Source organism: Misgurnus anguillicaudatus, chromosome 16, assembly GCF_027580225.2.
Source record: "Misgurnus anguillicaudatus chromosome 16, ASM2758022v2, whole genome shotgun sequence".
In the NCBI taxonomy this organism is placed as follows: domain Eukaryota; kingdom Metazoa; phylum Chordata; class Actinopteri; order Cypriniformes; family Cobitidae; genus Misgurnus; species Misgurnus anguillicaudatus.
Window position 1 is genome coordinate 30953068 of NC_073352.2, and position 19436 is coordinate 30972503.

General features: G+C 39.5%; 1 protein-coding gene across 1 annotated transcript in view; it reads right to left on the reverse strand.

The window, feature by feature from the left end:
- Positions 1-583: 583 nt before the first annotated feature.
- nfkb1 (nuclear factor of kappa light polypeptide gene enhancer in B-cells 1) overlaps positions 584-19436 on the reverse strand; it is a 41699-nt gene continuing 22846 nt past the window's right edge. Inside the window, exons 14-24 of the mRNA XM_055178539.2 lie at positions 18838-18996; positions 13101-13242; positions 12902-13016; positions 12615-12816; positions 12366-12535; positions 12160-12262; positions 11192-11331; positions 11028-11088; positions 10767-10933; positions 8105-8225; positions 584-3241 (exon numbers count right to left, since the gene is read on the reverse strand). Of these exons, the coding sequence (XP_055034514.2) occupies positions 3147-3241; positions 8105-8225; positions 10767-10933; positions 11028-11088; positions 11192-11331; positions 12160-12262; positions 12366-12535; positions 12615-12816; positions 12902-13016; positions 13101-13242; positions 18838-18996 (1475 nt within the window). The 3' untranslated portion in view covers positions 584-3146. The remainder of the gene's footprint in view (positions 3242-8104; positions 8226-10766; positions 10934-11027; positions 11089-11191; positions 11332-12159; positions 12263-12365; positions 12536-12614; positions 12817-12901; positions 13017-13100; positions 13243-18837; positions 18997-19436) is intronic.

The following is a 19436-nucleotide window of genomic DNA, read 5'->3' on the forward strand; positions in this document are numbered from 1 at the left end:
ACCCTTGAAATCAGTTATACAAACAAGTTGGGTAGTCAAACAGTTTTCTGATCCTATGTCAATATAAATTTCTCATGTGTTAACATGTTTTAACACTCTCATCTGTTGCTAAACACACTGATGACATCCTGTATGCATGCATGTGTGTGCAGTGCCCTCCATAAGTATTAGAAAACTGCTCTGTTTGCTGTGGAGACAAGGAATTTGTTAGATATGAGGCAAAAGTACAGAATGTTACATTTTATTCACATTTGATTGTTTCAACACATAAATGCTTTACTAATAACCTTTCATTCTGACTTATGTGTGTTGTCACCAAAAGCAAAACTCTACTACTAATCCAAACGTGTTGATTGACTGGGTTGGTATTGTCATTCTGTACTTTTGTCCAATATTCACTTTTTAATGTTTAGACATTTTTTGACTCCACAGCAATTTTGCATAGCAGTTTGCTTTACAATGTGAAGAGAGGGTTTTTCAACTACTAGGCGCCACCTGCTGGCATTTTCAGAACACAAATTGAGTTTCAATGCATAAAAAAATTATTAAATGTGCAGTATTAAAAATGGCAGATGTAATGCAGTAGTATAATGAATAATTTTATTATAAAAGTATCACAAAACCAATTACAAAGCACAAACATCTCCCCCTGAAAACAACACCGTTTCAAAGGGTCCACAGACATAAATACCAATTTACAACCGAAAATACGCAACAGTGCCTATCAAACCTGTGGTTTAGGGTTTCTATTTGTTTTGTTATTATTATGTACTATACTATGATATAAAAACATCACTGGCTGAAACTGTTTTGTCTCTAGTCAACGATCAACGTCAGAAAATTTCACAGAGAACATCTGATCAGTTACAAACATGTCTGTATATATATTATGAATAGGGTTGCAAAATTCTGGGAATTTTCAAGACTGGAACTTTTCTTGGGAATTAACGGGAATAAACTGTGAATCTAAAACAATTGCAGAGTTGCCAGGGAACATAAATGTAGTCAAAACAATCTTGCAGCATAATCGTGTTTAAAACAACAAGATTTCATGCAATTTCAGTTGAATTTCTACCCTGCCCGTTCCTCAGTCACATGCACACAGTTTACTGAAGGCAAAATAATGTCAAAATGTCCCTATTTGCATGTATTAACGCAGTGGTTTTCAAACTGGGGGGCCGCAAGATGGTGCCAGGGGGGCCCCAGTTTTATGACATTTTATGAAATACATTAATTTATCATGATTTCTGTGTAATTAAACCTAAAAAAAACAAGGCTACTAACCAAAAGCACTACTATTTTGTATAATTTAATGTTTTTTTAATTAAAATGTTGAGTTTTAGAACAGTTTTTTGTCACAAATTTACTTTGGGGGGCCGCAAAGGAATGCACCGTACACAAGGGGGGCCACACTCTGAAAAAGTTTGGGAACCACTGTATTAACGTAAATTACTTAATTTGTTTAAAACTCCCTTGTGCTTTGTGTAAATAAATCCACTTCTTGATGAGCACAAGTATCAGGATTATTCAAAATTTTTATTACCTTGCATGCATGTCTGCCATGTTTGTATATGATATATTTTCTAATTTGAAATATTTTAAAAATTCCCCAGATTAAGTTCCAAGTTTCTGCCCATTTGCAACCCTAATTGTGATGCATAAATCCAAATAAACAGTATGGAGTTGATCCTTGAGTCTAGTTTGTTTTTATACAGCCTGAGTAACAGATAAGAATATGATTAATTGCTCAACATATAAAAGAGTTTATATAGGGCTGTCAAAACAGACACATCTGTAAGCTCCTGAGTCTAAATCACACACACGCACATGCACACACAATGTGACCCAGTCTGTGAAAACCCAGCTAAAGTCATTTTTGTGACTTACTGTTTTTACATAAAATCATCCTACATAATGCAAGAAACAGTCTGTGAAAATACACCGTTGATATCTTTAATAATGACTGAGTAAGGTCATGTTAAAGATTGAAATCAAACTTTGATGCCCCTAATCTCATAACTGGATTATAACCTGGATTTCACAGACAGGATCACAAATCATTATCTTGTCAAACACCCCAAATCGCTAAAAACCAGCAGAAATCATCGGCCCGGATTAACGCTCCTGTTTGTGTGGAGAAAAAAGAAAATAATCTCTCAAAGCTTATGACCTAGTCGGTTTAAATGCAGGTAGCACCACTAAACAATTATAAAGAAATCCAATTCCCAACCTAAATAATGCTGTACATCACAATACAGCAGTACATGTTAATGTTTTCTGGTCGCTTCCAAAAGCATTTAGGAATTCAGGAACAACTTTTTCTTGCATGCAACCGTGTTCAGTCCTGCACTTGGAAAGCCATGTGCATGCAGAGCTCCTTAAACCAGCTGATCTTGGTCTTCAGGACGGTTTAATAATTATACAAGTATGATCTACAGGGTCAAAATGATCCAGTCGATCTCTTTTGCTTTTCACACAATACTCAGATTGTCTTCTGCACCTCTCTAAATTAAATGCTTTGTAACCCCAGGAGAAAAGCCTTCGTTTACAACTGACTATATCAGAAACTTTGCATTAAAACATAAAAAAACTGCACGAATACTAAAAACAAAAAATACTTGAGAACACTGTAGTCAGAATAGCAGTTAAAAATACATCAAAACTATTTTAAGTTCAGGACAGAGAAGCCATACAACTCAAAACATACCACCAAAATATTAAGCGTCCTAAAAGGAGTGTCAAATGTGCATTTGCACTGGATGTAAAATCTGGGCTCAGTCAAAACATCATTCAACCACAAAAGAAACACAGAAATATAAAAACAACTATCGTGTAAAAAAGGAAAATGAATGTTTTTACAAATTAAAAGCTGAAAAATAAAAGAAAAACCCCTTGGCCTGAACCCTTTAGGACTCCTCATTTAAATGATCCTCAGAATTCCCTCATTTCCATTTTTAGATGCGGCTGAGGAGAACCCACAGTAGGCAGTGGCCAATTGAAGAGTTTGGAGGCGTGTCCTGAGGTTGACTGGCAATGCTGCTGTAGTGAGGACAAAGCTGGTCTTAATGGGGTCAAGCCTCAGTTTGTATGGTTGCCCAGGCCCTGATTCAAAGACGAACTGAGTCAGCAAGACTTCGGCTAAGATTCTAGAAAGACGTCTCAACTCCGCTGTCACATATCCCACTCTCCTCCCGCTGAGAGCCTAATGTCAAACCTTGAATGGCCTTACACAGCTCTGGACCTGAGAAATTATTTAAGGGAAAAAACAGACAAGTATTAATACAAATAAAACTTTTTACTTGAACACAATGTCACTGAGCTTCATCTCTAAAATCGTTTAAATGCGCCTGAAAATGGCGGGCGGACGCCAACTGTAGGCCCTTGCCAGCTTTTTTTCAGCTGAGCGCTTGGTTTATCAGTCATTGAACAATGCGCCAGTTGGTTGTTGTTATATTTGTTTACTTCTTCCTAGGGGGGGCGTGACAGAAAATAATTGAGAAGCACTGTCCTAACCAAACCGTACACGAGTGTGTTTAACCCCCAAAGCCTGTTTCGTTTTTACTAGTGTGATCGCTCTGTACCATGCCAGGGCACGATTTGGTGAATAGTGAGAAGGTGGCCACGGGCTCGGAAAGCGCAGTGTGATCGTAAAACGTGCCAGAGCGAGGTTTTAAAAAAAGAGAGATGTCAATTGCGCGACCACTCACATTCATCTACCTTCGTAAAAACCTTCTGATGTGCGCAGTATGGTTATGTGAATGAGCTGCACAAGCGACAGATCATCTGAAGGGATTGTTATAGTTGTGCGTAGGTCCTACGGCATAGCCTCGATGGCGTAGGTTCCGCTTTTGGGAGTACTTCGACTCGCCTGAAAAGTCTGCTCCCCTTCTCACTCTCATTATGGGAGAGGGAGGGTGTTACTGCGCCGAGTCGAAGTACTCCCATAAGTGCTATTACGCCATAAAATATAGTTCCTCTTTTAAATCCGCTTAGAAAAGCGCTACGTTTTATTTTGTACCACCAAACTTGCTCGTATAACTACTCGTCTTAAATAGGAAAAACGTTGATGTGTTTGGTCACTTCTAACTTTATCTCTAAATGGTACCATTGAATGAACGGGGCTAAGCTAAATGCTATCGAAGCGTCGCAGCGCGCTCCAGCGCTTACGTGCACGCACACAGATGATAGAGGGATGTATCAAGAATTCTTAGTAAAGGGAATAACATATTTTAATATTGAAAATGAGTAGACTATTCCTTTAAGATACATTGTTACAGTTCCCTTTTGAGGGAACTCGCGCTGCGTCACTGCGGTGACACTTTGGGGACGCCTCCAGGGGTAAGTGCGTCTGAATGTGTATATCAAATTCAACCAATGGCGAGGCTTAAAGACAAAAACGGGGTGAAGCCGGAGACAGAAGGTATATCGATATCTGAAATATTGCCAAAGACGGCGTTACAGGGATGCAGGAAGTATGGCAAGGAAGACGCAGCGTCTCGTTCCCTTCTCAGGGAACAACAGTTACATACGTAACCCGAGATGTTTTCATGTGTCAAACACAACTATGCAAAAAAGCATTTTGGTATAAATCAACATTCGCATACAGAAGATATAAGCATTTAAAGGGAACAGTTTAGCACGTGTGCTTAAAAAGTCTAGAATTTTTATGATATTATTCTACACTACACAGGAAATAATATGGATTATTTTTTTCAGAAAACTTCTCGCATAAAATTGATTCAAGCACTTTCAATGACCTGTATCTATGTATGCATATTTTCAAAAACTTCCTAGGGCCTTGAATGTTTTCCCCCCAGATTCACAAACTTTCAAGGATTTCAAGGACCCGTGGGAACCCTGTGAGCTGCCAGACCCCGATCCGTGGAGTACTATGCAATGGAAAAGCACCAATAGTCAGCTCAATCATTTGATTTTCCATAGTGTACCTGATTTATATTAACCTCTGCTGTCACTGATATGTAAAATTCCTGTGTAAGGAAGAGGAATTTATCCACTGCAATATTTGTAGAAATTAAAACGGGTACGGGAAGTAAGCATTGTTATGGTCTTTTCTTTTAAATATGAAAGTTGAATGAACAAATCAATAAATAAACAATAGAAGTTTATGTTGTCTTTTAAGTTTTAGAAAGAATGTATTAAGGATGCATTCGCACTTCCTTTTCTGCTTGACCTTTTTTAGGGATGAGCAAAAAAAGGGGAGATCCAATCATTCAACACATCATTCAACTGTATCGTTAAGTTCTTTCTCTTCCAACAAAACCGGCGGTCACAAGAAGGAAACCGAGAAAAACAACTCTTCAAACTCGGACAACAATGTGGAAATACTTCTTTCAGAGAAACCACTCCAGCGTTTGAGACAAAACCCTAAACCCCCATCTTCCTTTCGGTTCTTCTTTCCTGGGAATCCCCTTCACAAGTCCTGCTTCCCCTGAAGAATGTGCAAATGACGGCGGTGTGACGGGTCACCCTGAGATCACGGGGAACTCCCTTACACTGCATTGGTAGTCTGTATTGTTGACATCACTGTTAAGTTCACATGAGGCAATGTGAGAGGACCACAACGTGATGGTATAGTTAAGGAAACAGAAACTTGACAAGAGAAGGGTATAGTAAAACGTCTCTCACTTACTATAAACTATAAATAGTTCTCATGTGTCACTGAATGAACAACACACTATTACTAGTAAAAAATATGATGCATTGTTGAGGCTCATTGTATGTGCAATTACATGCAAATGTAAACCTTACTATGTTAAAAAAAGTGTGAATGTTAATATGTAGTGGCTTAAGTACCCATGCGAGGTTTCCATTTAGGTTTTCAAACAATTATTTTCCATAGTTAGGCAAGTGCAGAATGTCCTGTACTTTCAAATGTGTGGGATATTCAACCACACCAAATATGATGGATGAAAATAAGACAAAAATGGGCTTAATGATGTCATCCAAAAATTGGTTCAGAGGCAAAGAAAGTATTGTATTTATGTATTTTAATTTCTTTTGTGCACTAAATTGGTCACAAGGCATAAACGTGGTTCAAGAAAGTAACTTATTTTTCTTTCCCTTTGTGATTACAGAATAATAATATGCAAGCAAAATGTTTTGACACAAACGCAACCTTATACTGATATTGCGAGACAGCATTTCACCTCGACGAGTAATCCTGTGACGCTTCTGATATTTACTTTTTTTTGGCAAAGCAGCAAGCACCTGCTTCTCTTAATTTCCTACACCATCTACTAAAATGCGTCTCTGCCCATTTCTTCTATTTATGCCCAGCGCCACTAATTTAAGTCCTTTATCAATTAGGTCGTCTTCCCTAGTAAGGCTGTGATGGATCACAAAACTCACGCTTCGGATCACATTGTGGTTTTTGAGGCACGAATCGGAGAATTTTTCGGATCAGCAAAAAAGAGGTGAAAAAAATGTAATAACAAATAAAGAAATTACAAACATTTATAAAAAAGAAGAAAGTTGCACATTAAAGTACGGTCTAAAATTAGCATTAGTTACAGAAATCAAATCAAATGAATAACTATATTTAATTTATACAATAAAGACAGTGTTATTATTATTTTTTAGAGCTGCAGAAGTGATTTTCTGTTTGTCTTGGGTTGTTTGATTAACATTAATGACACAGACTTAAGGAGGGTTACTGTCTCTTTAAGAGAAGCTTGGACCTAGTTTTTGCCTCTAACCTATCCATACACATAAGACTGAAACACATGTTTTTATTAGAAAAAGAATAGTGTGGAGATCATTTTGTTTTGTATGTGCCCTGTCAAGAACAGAAAGATTTTATGTTCGCTTGCTTTTTGAAACGCGTCTCTCCGTGTGTCCACTTTTGAGTGCACTTAAACCCGTGCCTGAACACACAAACGGAGGGGGAATTCGAAATGGCGCATCAAAAACAGTCGCTTTACATAAAACTGTTACGTTGTTTTTCATTTCTCAATTAGCCATGTTAACTCTTTCCCTGCCATTGACGAGATAAGTCGTTAATTATGAGAAAACACTTCCCTGCCAATGAAGAGAAATTCTGCAACTTATACAACCCTGAAGTAGTGCCTCACATGAGAGAGAGAGAACGTGTATGTTTTAAAGATCGCTCTGCATCTGATCTCTATCAAAAGTCCTTCACAAAAATGGAATTATCTCAGCTTTTTGCTCAAAGTTGGGTGTTTTTGAAGAAACCTACCCATATTTGAGAGGTGATAAAAGATAACTAATGAAGGTAGGATGAAACAGGTCTTTTTGTTTGAAAACAGAGGGTCTGTTCTTTCATTTGATATATTGTATGTTTATAAATTTAAAGAAGAACATTTTCTGGAAGGCATTCAACTTTTGTGAAAATTATGAAAAATGCTGGTGCTGGCTGGCAAGTTTTTTTTTTAAACGCTGGCGGTGAAAGAGTTAATGGACTACAGTATGAGACAGAGTAACACATCTATCTCTTAAGTTTACACATAAAGAGTTCTGATCTTTGAAGGGATAGGGATGATATTGTCTGACTGGAGCTGGACTGGACACATTCAACCACATACAGAAAGTGCCTTTTTATGGTTAAATTGTTTAAAATCACTTGAATGTTAACATTTGCAAACCTTTGAAACACGTGCAAATGATAACTTTTTCCCTATTAAAAATTTGCATATTAATCTGTGAATCGCATGTGAGCTGAACCATACTGTGATCTGTCACAGCACTGTTCCCTAGGCTTCATAAACTTATCATCCTGCTGACTACGTTTACTTGCTATGTGACGTCTCCTCTCTGCATCTGCAGCTAGATCTCAACCAAACTTTTTAAACACCCGCCCCATTCTACTTCTGATTGGGCAGTTTGTTAGTTTGGTTGAGAGTGAAAGATGTGTTCCATTCATACTATTTGTAGCCGAACGCATGATCTCGAACTGATATCAATATTTATATATTTTTAATTCGCGACCAATGCTGCACGCTGGAGATCCGGCACGGTGCCGGAAACTTTAAGCCCTGCAATCACCAGCTCTGATCTTTGACCACTAGGCCACATGACTCTACACGTGTACAAAAACATCAAATAATTCTGTGTTTCTGTTTGTTACCTGTGAGCTGAGGTGGTGTGGTTTCAGCCTCCTTACACACGGCCTGCAGTAAACTTACAGCACAGCTGTTCCCAACCTGCTTTAGTCCCTCGATCAGATCACGAACCGTTCCCCCGGACACCTACAGTAAAAGAGAGTCCACCAAAAGATGAAACCAGATCAACTACCGGACACTGTCAGGACATACATGCAACCGGTTGCTACACTTAGAAGCAGAACACAAAATACCAAGTACATTACATTTATTGATTCGGCAGGTGCTTTAAAGGAACATGTCGACTTTAGCTTATTCAGTTAGATAAATCCATACATACTTTTTCATCTCTGTGCGTGCCTTAACTCTTTCTGACGCACCCACCATTAGCCTAGCTTAGCACAAAGACTGGAAGTAAATGGCTCCAGCTAGCATACAGCTCTCAATAACTTAAGTGACAAAATAACGCCAACATTTTCCTATTTATATGTTGTGGTTTGTATAGCCAGAGCATCATGAGAGACAGACATCTTTTAACCGTATACATACAGGGAACTACATTCTCAGCACTGTTACTTGGGCAGAGTGATTTGCTCGCAGCACCTCGAAGTGTTGCGCTAATCACTCCACCCAAGTAATATAAATGGGAAAATGTTGGCGTTATTTTGTTACTAATGGTGCTTTTCCATTGCATAGTACCCCACGGTTTGGTTTGGGTCAGCTTATTTTTGGGGGCTTTTCCACTGGGTGCAGTACGTAGTACCCGATACTTTTTTTAGTACCACCTTGGTCGGCGTTCCAAGCGACCCGAGCTGATACCAAAACGTGACGCGAAAACCCTGTAGATCACTGATTGGTCTGAGAGAATCGTCACTACAAGCATCATCTCTATAATGTAAAAGATTAGCTTTACCTTCATGCTAGCTTGCACTGTCTCGACTAAACCTGTTGTCATCTGTGCTTTGCTGTAAGTTCCCAAACTCCCTTTTGGAGATGAAAAACATCCACAGGTTGAGAATCAGAAACACCATAACAGTTTATTTTCAGACTAGCAGTTTGTGGCGACACATGCGCGACGCCCACATCCGCATATATGCTTAAATGCAACTTAAATGAGGCTCAGCAGAGGGCGTCGACCGACACCACGGGTGTTTGTACAGAAACTGTCATGTGAGACAGAGGTAGTGATAAACAAGATGTGTAAACATCTAATTTGTGGTGGTCAATTTTAATTTTGTGTAGGACTGAGAAATAAATAAGTGTATGGGAATGTACAACGACGCTGCTCTCACTTGTATGATGTCACAGTTGTAGGCAGCGCAAATATAATGACACGCCTATAATCCCTCCCACTCCAAAGTGTTACTAAGCTAACCAAGCCAAAGTGAGGTGAGCTGACCCAAACCAAACCATGGGGTACTATGCAATGGAAAAGCACCATAATTGGGAGCAGTATGCTAGCTGGAGCCACCCACCTCCAGTCCCTGTGCCAAGCTAGGCCAGCGGCAGGTGCGTCAGACACAGCTACAGCACGCACGGAGATGAAAAGGGTATAACCACTGATCTATATAAATGACTGGATTGCGCATAGAACGCTTAACGTAACAGCGTTTGGTGAAGCCAGCGCAGAGTTCGAGCCGCCATCTTGGTATGCCCAACCGGCAGACGGCGTCATTGACTTCCATTCAAAATCATGTTTTAAATTCACCCGCTTTACAGCGTATCAGTCACGCAAGATTATTTTTAGGATATGTGTACGTAAATTAACTGTTAATTCTGGTGTTATTTGCAATGTTTATGCTTTAATCGGGCAGGAAAATGGATTTATAAAAAACCGTTAAGGTGAGTGTGTCTGCTGCGTTCTGTTAATGACACGGGTATAAATAAAGTTTTTTTTGACATTCAGCTACACGGTCAGCGTTATTTCTCTAAATAAGTTGAGGTAACTTGTAAGTTAAGATAACATAAAACCAGCAAATTATTGCATGCACATGCGGTACAAAGTATGATTATTTATTTAAATTTCAGAATGAGCACGTTTGTCATTAATACTAAATATGCTGCAGTGCAGTCTGTCTGCTGATCTGATACTGCAATGAAGATGAATGTATAATAACTGATTAAAAACTAAAATGTACAACTTTCAGTAAATAACTATGTACATGCTTAGGACGTTTGTGTTGTAATAATGTACAGGGTAACTTCAGATATAAAAACGAAGACTAGTAAAGTGATGTTTTATCATTAAAATCTGATCACGTCCATTGATTTAATAGAACGTTTGGGTATACCAACATGGCTTCACAGTTGTGACGTCATGCGAAATCCAGTCATTTATATAGATCAGTGGGTATAACTTATCTAACTCTGGGGGATATGGTGAATAAGCTAAAGTTCCCAAAAAGTCGGCGTGTTCCTTTAATACAAAGTGACTTCAAGATATACATTTTATCAAATTTTGTGTTCCCTGGAAATCAAACCTAAAGTGCTCTACCAACTGAGCTACAGAAATAATATTGTGAAAGTTAAAGGTGCTGTGTGTCAACTTTAGCGGCGAGATTGAAAAATGCAACCCCATCTATCTAGTATTTCCTTTAACTACCCCATTTTAAAAACAAAGAAAAAAGAAAATGTATTTTGGGAAATTTTTCGAAAGAGAAACAAATATCAATTTAATAAAGCGTTTACCTCATAGCTGTCCAGCAGCTTTCCAGCCGGGCAGGAGCTCAGTTTGAATGCACTGGTGAGAATGCCCAGACCGAGAGCATGAGCCAAACTCTCCCAGCCTCCCGTCTGCTCCTCCAGCGCCTGGCAGAGGTCCTGCTTCGTTTCACAACTCAGGCTGCTCATGTCACCTGCAGCCACAAGCATACAAATCACAGGACAACAGTTCAAATAATACAAAAACTAATTTACAATATGTATTTACTAAAAGTAAAGACTTTATACCTTGTGGTGGAACAACAACAGTGGTGGGCTGATACTCTTGTCCGTTAAGAATATCATAGACCTGACAGCACAAAACAGACATCACGTATTACATTCAGAAACAAAGTCATCCGTCAATACAAATACACAACATAATACAGCAGTTATCCAAATGTATGGCGCACCTCTACGGAGGCTGCCATGTTTATGGGGGTCGTCCCGGGAATATAGCCTTCGTCTTCCTCCTCATCATCATCACATGTTGTAAACGTCTCATCATCTTTGAAGAACAGCGGCTCAAAGTTCTCTTTATGTGGATCAGCGCCTAAAAAAAAAAAATACAGAACGTTTAGGAACTCCTTCACTCCTTAGTTAACTTCAAATTCAATGACCTTTCAAGGACTTTCCAGGTCCAATACCCTCAAATTCAAGGACTAAATGATGGGGACACATTTCAAGTGAGAGAAAGGTTACATCGTGTTACCTTTTAAGATACATTGTTACAGTTCTCTTTCGAGGGAACTTGCGCTGTGTCACTGCGGTGACACTTTGGGGACCCCTCCATGGGTAAGTGCGTCTGAATGTGTATATCAAATTCAACCAATGGTGAGACTTAACGACAAAGACAGGGTGACGCGGGAGCCAGGAAGTATATCGCTATTTGAAATATTGCCAAAGACAATATGGATGCAGAAAGTATGGCAAGAGAGACGCAGCGTCTCGTTCCCTTCTCAGAAGTTTTCATTTATCAAACACAACTATGCAAAAAAGCATTTTGGTATGAATCAACATTCGCATACAGAAGATATAAGCATTTAAAGCCAACAGTTTAGCACGTGTGCTTTAAAAGTCTAGAATATTTATGATTTTATCCTACACTACACAGGGAATAATATGGATTTTTTCCAGAAAACTTCTTGCATAAAATAGATTCAAGCACTTTCAATGACCTGCATCTATGTATGTATATTTTCAAAAACTTCACAAGGCCTTAATTTTTTCCCCCAGATTCACAAACTTTCAAGTATTTCAAGGACCCGTGGGAAAAGGGAGGATAAGTGTCTGCCGAATGCATAAATGTAAAACTGATTTTAGGATTTGGATTTCATACATGTGTTATTAACCTATTAACCCGTCACACACACTTCCTCACCTGCAGCCATGAGAAGTGCCGTCAGTTTGGTTGAGCCTCGCCCTGCGGCAATGTGCAGAGGGGTGGATCCGTTATACGTGACGCTGTCTACATTTGCATTACCCTGTGATGAAAATTGTACATGCATCATTAAACCAAAAAAACCTGCTATACATTTAGTAGAATCACTAAAAACATTCAAAATCACTTATGAAGCCGAACGGTACCTCCAGCAGCAGACAGCCTGCGAGAGAAAGGTTGTCCATTTCCGTGGCCAGGTGAAGCGCCGTGCGGCCACACGTGAGCTCCTGAACCTCCACGTCCACCCCGGCCTCCAGCAGGGCCCTCATACAACCCAAGCTGTTCGCCCGAACAGCCAGGTGAAGTGGGCAGAGACCTGAGCACATGACACGAATACGTCAACACACCCGAGCACGAATGCTTCTACTATAACTCACACAGGCGGTCCAGTGTACCTGCTGTGTTAGGAACGCCAGTTAACCTCGCAGCCGAGTTGTGCTTCAGTAGCAATCGTAGCACGTTCCCCTCCTTGTGCTGAGCCGCCAGGTGAAGTGCCGTGTTTCCGTTACGATCTGTGAGCGTAACGTCAACATCAGCCTCAAGTAAGGCTTCCACCACTTCTTTCTGCTGCGTCACCACGGCAAGGTGCAAAGGAGTCTGGGATAGATCGGAGGATGCCATTAAACACTGAAAAATATTTGTTTATTTCTACCCATTAGTGGTTTAAGATCTTGTGATATACCTGGTACAGGTCATTTCTCATGTTCAGCACATCCTCACCAGGAAGAACAAAAATGACCTGAGCAAGATTTCTCACGGCATCTGTTTGACTGTGAATCACCCCTAGATGCAAACCTCTAAATCAGGAACAAAACATATTTTTAATGAAACTATAAAAACGAAGTTTCTCCACAATTCTGAAGTCATTTATTTGGACTTACGTGTCCCCGTTTTCGTCCTGTGTGGTCATGAGGGGGCGCTGTGGAGCCAACAGCATTCTAGGGTCACCGCTCAGTGCGTAATAAAAGAGAGCTTCAGCCTGTTTCTTTGCAAGCTCTGCCAAATGTGGGTCAATCGCACACTCTAAAAAGATAAATATATACACAAACTTCATTAACTCTTTCACCGCCTCTTTTTTGTTTTTTTTCCAAACCGTTTTGTATGCCTTCAGAAAACTAAAACAGTGGCAGCTCGTGACTGCTCTTCTGAGGGGTGCAAATTCAAAATAAGTGTTCGGAGTATCATGTGTGTTGCTTGTGTTTTCAAAACATGTGTTTGTTGCGTCATGTAAATCATGTGCATCACGTGTTTTCTTAAAATAAATGCCTGCTGCAAACGCGTCAAAACGTTTATGATAAAAGAGACGCTCACGTTCACAAAATACACGCAAGACCTTAACAGTAAACTCTGATTACACGAGATTATACGAGTATCTGGCAAACACGAGTGTCTCTTTTATCATAAACAACTTTAGACGCATTTGCAGCAGGCACTTATTTTGACAAGACACGTGATGCACATGGGTTAACTCGATGCGCCGAACACATATTTTGAAATTACGAACGACACACATGAAGGGCTACATACATGTTGTTATGAACTTTGCATAGAGCGCCCTCAAAAAAAAAGACCTCAAGTGATAATAACACAGTCAGTGTGATAAGTAGGAATGGGCACGGATATTCGAATATTCGATCGGCAATAATAATAATTCGAATTTAAAAAAAGCTATTCGAATGTTTGTTCGTTTTTAATGTGCCACCAAAGGGTTACGACTTATTTAATGCTTTTTCACTTCATCTATACTGTCTTTTACAGACTTAAATGTAAAATATACACGAACATTAATTCGTATGTATTTCTGATTGTTTGGCAATGCAGATTGCAGACGAAATTAAGTTTTTCCATTTATCTCCGGGGTTTGGCAGCGCCGCTCTGTATTTGGCCACTGGCTCAGTGAGGGCTTACGTGTTATTAAACGTGCTTCTCCGCCGCCCGCATCAACACATCATTAGATATTTGTAAGCTTTCTGTTATAAAGTCTACTTTATTTATGTTTATTATGAAACGGAGAACATTTATTATGCGGTGCTCTTTCGAAAATGAACCGAATAACTGCACATGGCAGTTTAAAAGCAAAGCTCCGTCTTTGTGAAATATTGTTAAATTAAGCTAACGTTAGTAACTTTGCACAGTCAACAATAATCTATCGAGCCAGCTTACGTTATTTGTAAAATAATGTTAAATACAGATATTCAATCTTGTTCAATCCGTCTGTTGTTTTTATCGGATAACCATCACCACGAGGAAGAGTTTTCTCCGCAGCACCGACATTATCGTATCTAGTCAGAAGAACGGGCTTTCACCAAAGCAGGTAGGATAAATAGGGTTGTCTTTATTCACAAATACATGTCAAACTAAACTGAGAAGATATTTATATGGCGACTGAGCAGTTGGTTATATAAATATATGGTGGCGATAATCCGCCTCTGCCAATTGCAAGAATACAAACAGAGTTCCAGGCGCAGAGTAATACCGTACCTCACAGCACATCTAATACAAGTCAATGGAGTTGGCAAAAACTATGATAAAACCTGTTGGAATGCGTATTTTTTAGCGATTTTTGTGTGAGCATATCAGTGAACACCTGACCACTCGGTGAGTTTCACGTCTTTGTAAACAAAAGTTTAATGCATTTTAGGAAGGATTGTTCCAGTGCACCTATGCAACCATTGTAGAGGCGAAAGGTGATACAATAAACCAGGGGTGCAAACTCATCAGGGGTGAAAAAGGTGACAAAGACACAAGCGCTCATATATATATATATATATATATATATATATATATATATATATATATATATATATATATATATATGATTTTAGCATTTTAATTTAAATCAAATTTGAACCTGTTAGCATAGTTAATGCAACATCAATTACTGTAATTACATATACCGTAAAACTTCAAATAATAGCCGAGTCCCAAATAGACGCCTGTCTCTTTTAGACACCTGGTGTGACGACAGGTTTGGGTAAATAAACGCCTGTCTCAAATAAAGGCCTGGTCTGTTTTTTAGTTTCGGGTTGTATTTAATCTTCTAAAAACCCGTCAGATAGTCTGTTTAAGGCAGTTCTATGGTGCAGATTGAACACGCTAAAGTTTTTTTTGCTTACCGGTAGATGTCACATGACAGACGCAGTCGTTCCTTTACTCATCACTATGACAACACAACAAGCTTCGTCGTCAGGATTGAGGTGATGATGAGAGTAGCGAAGTGGCAATCGGGAGAGTGGGGACTTTTCCCCGTGGGCCGGTAGTGTTTTGAGGCCGCTGATAATAGCCGGGCTTTCAGTCTTTTGTCATGCATGCACTCCCGCCACACATTGTATTTCTCACGCGGAAACACTATTTATCATATTTAATATGCTGCAGCGCCCAAAATGTATCTGGCCGCACTGCTCTCTCTCTCTATCAAGCCCGTCTTCCCTAGAGTTCTAGTCGAGCGAGCCAATACAAAAAAAAGAAAGAGGCTACACAATAGCCAATCAGAAAATAGCACTGTTGTATCTGGGTAAGATTTCACGCAACAACCAATAAAAAAACATATCCTTGTTTGCTTTATTTATACTGCAAATAATTTAAGACTGTTATTATTACACGAACTAATTTGTTAAACACATTCAAATTAAAAATAAAACGTAATATGTGGTAACCTCCTGCTGTCATGCTGGAACAATTAAATTAAAAGCCTGTCTCTTATAGACGCCTGTCTCTTTTAGACGCCTGGTGTGATGATAGGTTTGGGAAAATAAAAGCCCGGGCTATTATTTGAAGTTTTACGGTACAAGAATTAATGAATGCTTATATACAATATAATGTTCATTTTTTTGTTCATAATGCATTTACTAATGTGAACACACAATTGAGAAAATTTTTTAGTTTTTCCCTGACTAGCAAAGAATACAATGGAGTGGGACCAGACACTGTGGTTATCAACACTTTAAAATAACTTGTGTATCACACAATAAAGAAACTCAAATGTTTGGATAGTCTGTTCTGTTATGTAAACTATGACTGAATTACGTGTTTTAAGTTAACTATCCCTTTAAGACAGTATTTTAGAGTTAACACTGCTTTAAATTCAACCATAACTGTGACAGTAGTGCTGTTAACATGTCTGTCTGTAATTTATTGTAGCTTTGTTTACAATACAGTACAGTACGCAGGCACCTAAGTTATCACGTGGGCGCTCGAGACACGAGATATTCTCCATTTATAAAACTTTATTTGATGTGGTTTGTATATGATGTTTTATTTTATTGACAATTATCAAGAGCGCGTTATTTCAGAACGCATCTAATCCGCTTCACTCGGATGTCAGGTGGATTCCCTTCACTGAGAGTGAACTTTCCGTTTTTATTTGACTAAAACTGGACGATCTGCCCCATGGTAAAATCATTGTACTTTTTCGCAAGCGCTCAATTATAAATGATGCCCATTTACAAATCAGAAGTAATGTTAGCGCATCTCGCGGTCAAGTGCGCGTTATGAAACGGAGCCTGCGCGACCATCGACTTCATAGGATTAAGCTAATGCATTATTTCATTATTTGCACATCCACCCTGACCAGTTTACCTTAGCGGGTCAGACGTCTTGACTCTCCGTTGAAAAAGATGGTCAGAAACTGGGTGGAGGAAGGAGATCACGCTGGATTTTGTGATTCCATCGATAGCAGACTCTTGTTACTGATTGGCCATACGACTTGTCAATCATCCCCACTTTCTATGCGGTGGATGAGCCCAGTGCTATGATTGGACATATTTTTCTTTTTTCTGTTGCTTCTTTTGAGTACTTCGCGCGGCAAAGGGCGTCATCAGGTTTGTGCGTAGCTTATGGCGCTTTTCCATTGCATAGTACCCCACGGTTTGGTTTAGTTTGGGTCGGGTCAGCTTACTTTTGGGAGCTTTTCCATTGGGATCACTTCGTAGTACCCGATACTTTTTTTCGTACCACCTCGGTTGGGGTTCCAAGCGACCCGAGCTGATACCAAACGTGACGCGTAAACACTGTAGTTCACTGATTGGTCTGAGAGAATCGTCATCGGCGCCGTCATCCTATTATGTAAAATATTAGCTTTAGCTTGCTGCTGCTAGCTTGCGCTGTCTCGAGCATACATGTTGTCATCTGTGCTCTGTTTTAAGTTTCCAAACACCCTTTTAGCGATTAAAAACATCCACAGGTTGTGAATCAGGAACACATAAAAGTTTTTTCCAGACTTGCAGTTTGTGGCGGCACATTCGCGACGTGCACGTCAGTATTATTTATGCTTTAATGCAACTTCATTGAGGCTCAGCGGAGCGCCGTCGACAGACGCCACGGGTGTTTGAACAGAAACTGTTATGTGAGAGAGAGGTAGTTATAAACGCGATGTGCAAAGTAAACATCTATTTGTGGTGGCCAATTTTAATTTTGTGGCGGCACATTCGCGACGTGCACGTCAGTATTATTTATGCTTTAATGCAACTTCATTGAGGCTCAGCGGAGCGCCGTCGACAGACGCCACGGGTGTTTGAACAGAAACTGACATGTGAGACAGAGGTAGTTATAAACGCGATGTGCAAAGTAAACATCTATTTGTGGTGGCCAATTTTAATTTTGTGGCGGACTGATAAATAAATAAATGTATGGGAATGTACAAGGACGCTCTCTCTTGTATGATGTCACAGCCGTATGCAGCGCAAATATAACGACACGCCTATAAATCCTCCCACTGCGAAGTGATACTAAACTCAATGGAAAAGCTAACCACGGCAAAGTGAGGTGAGCTGACCCGACCCAAACTAAACTAAACCGTGGGGTACTATGCAATGGAAAAGCGCCATTAGAGTGACAAATCGTACCACCGTACTTTGAGGTCAAAATGAGTAGCTGCTACGCAAAATGCGTACAGGTTTGACGCGTGTATGCATTTAAGGCTAATACAACGGCAAAATACTCACAAGCTTAATGAGAAGCGGATACATGGCTTGCACGCTCCTCTTAAACAGAAACAGGTATATAGCGCACATAGCACTGTTGTCAACGGCTTAAAACTGCGGTGCGTGAACAAATGTTAAGCTTTATGACCACGCGCACAGCAACGTGACGTGGGCGCGTAACCTCAAATGAGAAAATACTACGAGTTAAGTGTGTGCACTCAATCTGCAGACTGCTTAAACTTCGGCAGCAAATGAGGTGGCTATAAAATTGTAAAACATAACCCGCCAAACTGGCTAGTAAGACATCGTTACCACAATAGCTGGACATGATTTTCATAATTTCATTTACTGCTACCATGTCGCAGGCCCCCCTCACCCCTCATTTTCAAAAACTCATCGGATCTAGACGAATCACAAGAATTACCTATTTTGGATCAAAAACGGCGAATTTCGCCGAAAGGTGACAAGTTTGCACCCCTGATAAACACTCGGTCCAGCATCATATGTCCAAATTTCTGTCAAAACCGTTCTATTTCATCATAAACAATAAAAATGTAAAATACTGAACCTGTCCTTTAAGATATGTAAGTGCAGGTTGTTCTCAGTTTGGACAGCTCTTACATTTATTTTAGTCTAGGACTAGTTTAATCCCTGTCCGGGAAACCGCCCCGTAATCTAATTGTGCTTGTATGCTTACCCGTCATATCTGACTCTAGATATTCAATAGGCAGCTCTGTATTTTCACTCTTAACAGATTCAGGTTGGCCACAGATTCGCATCACACCACCTGCTGCTGGATAATCATCATTATCACCGTTACTGTCTTCATCGCTGTCTTCAACAGGTTCTTGAGGTGCTGTTATAGGAAGAACATGTCAGTATTTCTGCTTGAACTATCTCTCAATCTTACCGGAAAATAAAATTATATTTAATGTTTAATGATAATGATATTTAAGTTTCATAAAGGTTTTATGACCCTTTAGAGGCACCATAATGTCTTCTTTAAAGGATAACTCCACTTTTATTAAAAATATCTGGATAATTTACTCACACCCATGTCATCCAAAATGTTTATGTCTTTCTTTTTTCAGTCGAAAATAAATTAATTCAATTCAATTCAATTTTATTTATATAGCGCTTTTCACACTGTGGTAATTGTATCAAAGCAGCTTTACATAATAAATGCAGTGAAAAGCACAGAAAATCGACAGATAGCACAACATAATACACGATAGCACAAGCAGCTAAATTTGCTGCGGCTATAAATCAACATTATAAGCGAACGTATTACTAATG